We start from the raw sequence: 6,000 nt of genomic DNA, 5'->3' as shown, positions 1-6,000 counted from the left end.
GTATTTTTCGACTCATATTCCAGCAACACTGGTACTGTCTTGTAACCTTAATTATAAATTTATATACCCATGCTAGCATGGAAAGCAGACGCTAAACGATGATGATGATATATATATATATATAAAGGGAAAGTTTACGAAAATAAACAAAAGACGAAGGCAGGTGGAGTACAAACAAACAAATGTATTAGTATAGTGCTCAGGAATAGAAAAAAGTCTTTTACGTTTCGAGCCTACCCTCTTCGACAGAAAGATACACAGAAGAAAACAAGGATAGAAACAAGGAGAGAAAAAATGGAGAGAAAAAAAGGAGAGAAACAAGGAGAGAAAAAGATGCGTGTAGGAGTTAACGATCTATATACAGTAATCCTTCGCCATATTGCGGTTTACCTATCTCGCTCTCAGAACATCGCTGTTCTCAGTACATCATGGAATTTTCTGGCTAATACTTGTTGATTTATATTGGGACTCCTAAGTATATCACAGGTTTCTCTGGCTGACAGGTATTTATATCTTTTTAGATTTTAATTATTTCTATGGGAGGTTTTGGAACATAACATCCGCAATAGTCGAGGGATTACTGTATATATATATATATATATATAATATATATATATATATATATATATAATATATATATATATTCATCAATGTATCATATATCCATAAAAGAAGCACACTCTAAAACATAGAACAGTAATGTATTTATATGCAATTAAGTCTGTCTGGTCATAGACTTAACTGCATACAAAACACACACACATACAGATAAATGTAAGGACTGTGTAAGACGGATCTTTTTGTATATAAACATATATAGATTTTTTGTGTTTCATGTATTTAGTATATTTTGTATATTGAGCTGCCTAACTCGCTTATCTTTACATTTACTTCTCTATTTGCTCAAGTTTAAATCCCTTGAGCACTACTAAATATATTTTATACAGAGAATATCTGATTCTCTTCTATGAACTATATATATATATCATCATCATCGTTTAACATCTGCTTTCCATGCTAGCATGGGTTGGACGATTTGACTGAGGTCTGGCGAACCAGATGGCTGCACCAGACTCCAATTTGATCTTGCAGAGTTTCTACAGCTGGATGCCCTTCCAAACGCCAACCACTCCGAGAGTGTAGTGGGTGCTTTTACGTGCCACCAGCATGGGAGCCAGTCAGGTGGTACTAGCATCAACCACGCTCAAATGGTGCTTTTTATGTGCCACCAGCATGGATGCTAGTAAGGCAACAGTGGCATGGGTGACACAAAAATGGTACATTTTAAGTGTAACCAGCACGAGTGCCAGACAGGTGGCACTGACATCAGCCATGCTCAATTGGTGCACTTTACATGCCACTGGCTCAACAGATCTTCTCATGCACAGCATATTGCCTGATGATTGAAGGCTACTTTTAAATGGGCCAATTATGCAACACTGGCATTGGCCACAGCTACAATCTCACTTGGCTTGCTGAGTCTTCTCAAGCACAGCATATCTCCGAAGGACTTGGTTGCATGTCATTGCCTCGGTAAGGCCCAATGTTTGAAGGTTGTGCTTCACCACCTCAACCCATGTCTTCCTGGGTCTACCTCTTCCACAAGCTCCCTCCACTGTTAGGGTGTGACACTTCTTCACACAGCTGTCTTCATCCATATGCAACACACAACACATGGCCATACCAATACAGTCATCTCTCTTGCATACCACATCTGATGCTTCTTATGCCCAACTTTTCTCTCAGGGCACTTACACTCTGTCGTGTATGCACATTGACATTACACATCCAGCAGAGCATACTAGCTTCATTTCTTTCAAACTTTCACCTGTCCTCAGCAATCACATGTTTCACTACCATGTAGCATGGTTGTTCACACAGGGATTATACAGTTTACCTTTCACTCTGAGTTTGTAAGGTCCTTTGTCACCAGCAGAGGTAGGAGCTCTCTGAACCTTGCCCAGGTCATTCTTATTCTAGCAGCTACACTCTCAGAGCATCCACCCCTGCTACTGACATGGTCACCTAGGTGACGGAAGCTATCAACTACTTCTAGTTCTTCCCCCTGGCAAGTGATGGAATCTGTTTTCTGTACATCTTTGGTGTTTATTGCCCCTGTGCATCTGCCACACACAAAAACTATCCTCTCAGTTAACCTTCCTTTGATATTGCTTCACCTCTTATGTGTCCATAGCTTACACCTGGTACATCTTATGGAATTTCTACTTATGCCTTTTCTACAGATCAAGCAGGGCCATCTACCTGAAGGGATTTGTGATCTGTCTGCCTTTCTACTTACTAAGACTTTGGTTTTTGCTAGATTGACTGTAAGGCCTTCGATTCTAGACCTTGCTTCCACACCTGAAACTTCTTCTCTAGTTCTGGTAGTTACTCAGCTAATAGAGCAAGGTCATCAGCATAGAGGAGCTCCCAAGGGCAGCCTGTCTTGAATTCCTCTGTAATTGCCTGGAGAACTATGATGAAGAAGAGGGGGCTGAGGACTGATCCTTGGTGAACCCCTACTTCTACCTGGAATTCTTTACTGTACTCATTGCCAACCCTCACCTTACTGACAGCATCTCTGTACATGGCTTGTACAGCTCTCAGTAGCCACTCATCTATCTCTAGTTTCCGCATTAACCACCAGATAAGGGATCGGGGGACTCTGTCAAAGGCTTTCTCCATGTCAATGAAAGCTAAGTACAGAGATTTATTTTTGGCTAGGAATTTCTCCTACAGCTGTCTTACCAGAAATATAGCATCAGTGGTGTTTCTCCCTGGTACAAATCCGGACTGCATCTTGTCTAAACTAACTCTCTCCCTAACTAGTTGGGCTTTGACCCTCTCCATAACTTTCATCACCTGATCCAACAATATATAGATACACACAATGGGCTTCTTTCAAATTTACAAAGCTAGGGGCTATAGTAAAGGCACCAGCCCAGGGTGCCATGATGCTATACAGTGAGACTGAACCTGAAACCATGTGGCTGAGAAGTAAACTTCTTAACCACAAAGCCATCACAAAAATAATCTGAAGAAAATAAAGCTCTATCAATTATGTTTTTCCTAATAAAAATGTGTGTGATAATCTATGCAGTTTAATAAGCCTGTATCTTATATAGGTCTGTCACAAGCCTAAAGGCTCATTAGGCCGCACCTTATCCTAGTTTCTATGGGCATATATGCAATTATGAGAGTTACTGACCTGCCTTCCATGAATAAGATGCCAGTCCTTTACAGGGTTAACTCTCAGTTGCTGCTGCTACTCATTCTCAACTGAGTCAACTGGAGCAATGAGAAGTAAAGTGTTTTGCCCAAGGACACAATGTTCCTCCCAGACCAGGTATCAAAGTCATAATTGACCTTATGATTGACAGCCCAATTTCCAAACCTCAAGGCCACACTTTTACAGCCATATATTATACACCCCCTACCCCCAGTTTAACAATTGTTTTGGTATTAGAAATTGTGTATATTATACATGGAGATTTACAGATGACATCCAAAAGTATGTTGCATGTAAAAAATTCTGATTTCAGTCTTTGTTGAGCACAGACTGTCAGACCTAAAATTCCAGCTATTTTAACAGAGTTCATTGGGCCTTTAAGCTGAGTTCAGTAAGTGATAAACATGGCCTCAATATTACCAGCCTGGAAGGCAGTGAGCTGATAGAATTGTTAGCACATCAAGCAAAATGTTTAGTGGCATTTCATTCATCTTTATGTTCTGAGTTCAAATTCCACTCAGGTTGATTTTTGCCTTTCAACCTTTCAGAGTCAATAAAATAAGTAGCAGTTGAGCACTGGGGGTCAGTGTAATCAACTTACCCCTTCCCCCGAAATTGCTGGCCTTGTGCCAAAATTTGAAATCAATATTACCAGCCTGGGAGAGCTCATAAAAGCTATGGCAAATACCCCATCTCCTTTGGCTATCTTATGTACATATTACCATTCATGAAAGTCAAACAGGGTATCAGACAACCAGAAGAGAGATTAGTAGTTAATATCTATTCAATTTACTCTCATGGTTCCGTCCAGCTAGCTGCAAGCAGAGACCATAAGATAGTAAAAGCTCCCTACTACATAGGTAGAAGCGTTATAGAATTGATGTGGTGATTTGTTGGTATGCTGTGAACCTTCCCACCAAAGGGAAAGTTACCTACAATTCATTAGTAGTCTATCTAAAAGAAGACCTCTCATCCACTTTAAGTTATGCATGTGTGTTTGTGTATGTGTGCATGTAATGTGCAACAATATATTGCATATTTTCACACATGTGAAAGTGTACATATACACGGAAAGACGCACACAGACACATATACACACACATGAGTACCCTTATGAAAATACAATGACAGTCACTTGCTTTAATATTAGTCATAGATAGATATATAGATAAATAGATAAATAAATAGATAGATAGATAAACAGAAAGGAAGGGGGAGGAAAGAGACAGAGTGGGAGTGTTGGATAATAGATCTGTTTTTTCTCTCTCTGCAGAATGCTATAACGGGGAAATAGAAGAGAAATTAGAAGATAAGAGAACAAGGGGAGCAACTGTGTGGTTGCGTGTGACGTCAGCCGCTATGGTCTGTAAAGTATCGCTCGAATGGCCTGTGTTTTCCCTTGCTGTTGCGGGCGTTATGTTTACAGAGAACATGTGAACAGCGCTATGAACGGCATGCCTGAAGCCGATCCACTTACTTTTAAGCCACCAGACTGGAAAAATTATGTCCAACACTTTGGATGCCTTTACAAAAGGCCCGTAGGGCACCAGTCGACCAAGTGGTCGAAAAGGTAAGGTTGTTTAATTACGTTATATTGTCGTGTTCTTTTTATTTTGTTCTAGTTCTTTTCATACTCGGTCATGTCGCCACTTTTTTAAAGTGGCTTCTTTTCTTTTCTGCCTTGTCAAAAAATATAGACTTGCCTCTACTACCACCACCACGTCCGTTATAATTAGACTTCTATAAAGGGGCCCTTCTCTCTCTCTCGTTTGTATTAGTCTTATTTTTTCTCATATATATATCTATATATATATATATATATAGATATATATATCTTATCTAATTATTGCGGTAAGAACGAAATATAAATTAAAGCAGGATAAAAGGAAAGGCTGCTTTACTGTACTATTACTTTTAACTAAATTAAAAAATGCTTTCGAGAGAATTAGAAGGAAAAAGAAAACTTTTTTAGCCACCGAAGTTTTCCATTTTCCACCTCCTTGCCTCATTCACCGACTTTATCTCACGTAACTTTTCACCATTGTCTATGATAACACTGCTGTTATTATTTTAATTTATTATTATTGTATTTCCTGTCTACTTATACTTTTTCTCTATCGGTATTTGTCTCAGCTTATTATTATTGTTATGTCAGTCAGAACCTGTTCATACAATCCTCTCCAACTGATTATTGCTAAGGTAGATATCAGCAACCTGACTGCTTCCGACCAAACAAACCACTCGACATTCCGACCACCCACTTGCAGCAATTACGTTATAGCCTTTCACATTTATTACTTTTTCTTTTCTTTCACTTTTTTCGTCTTTCTTTTTATTGTTTGCCACTATTTTTGTAGTTCTTCTTCTCCCTTTCCTTCTTTTTTTCTTTTCCTTTTTGCTCTGCTCTCTCTTCTCTTTCTTCTTCATTCTTTCCCCTCTTCTTCTTCACTGACCTTACAACTTCCAACACCTGTTTGTCAATGTTTATGTTTACAACAATTGCATAAAATAAAAGCCGCTTGCATTTCTAATTCTCTTTTGCTGCAGCTCTCTCACTCTATCTTCTCCGACACTAAACTGAGATCACCTTAAATGTACAGATATTTATTTTCTTTCCATGACACAGATAAACATCACTACTTCCCTCGGATTCTACGGTTTTACTGTATAAATAACTCTTGCTTATATTTTCGCGACTAATTAAAGAAACTAATTAAAGAAACCGCATATATTGTTGCTGTTTAACCCCAAGTATACTATGATCAGACGTG

The 6,000-nt window shown here is 38.9% G+C and overlaps 1 protein-coding gene across 9 annotated transcripts in view; it reads left to right on the top strand.

The window, feature by feature from the left end:
- Positions 1–4,548: 4,548 nt before the first annotated feature.
- The window catches only part of LOC115217511 (pleckstrin homology domain-containing family D member 1), a 204,037-nt gene continuing 202,585 nt past the window's right edge, over positions 4,549–6,000 (top strand). For 6 of the 9 annotated variants that reach the window (XM_029787230.2, XM_036507643.1, XM_029787234.2 and 3 more), the window contains exon 1: positions 4,549–4,799. In XM_029787230.2, coding sequence (XP_029643090.1) covers positions 4,612–4,799 — 188 coding nt within the window. In that variant the 5' untranslated portion in view covers positions 4,549–4,611. The remainder of the gene's footprint in view (positions 4,800–6,000) is intronic. The other 3 variants (XR_003882169.2, XM_029787231.2, XM_029787233.2) reach the window with 1 other exon arrangement.

This window comes from Octopus sinensis, linkage group LG11 (assembly GCF_006345805.1).
Source record: "Octopus sinensis linkage group LG11, ASM634580v1, whole genome shotgun sequence".
In the NCBI taxonomy this organism is placed as follows: Eukaryota; Metazoa; Mollusca; class Cephalopoda; order Octopoda; family Octopodidae; genus Octopus; species Octopus sinensis.
The sequence above is the reverse complement of the archived record's forward strand: the minus strand, read 5'-3'. Positions and strand labels throughout refer to the sequence as shown.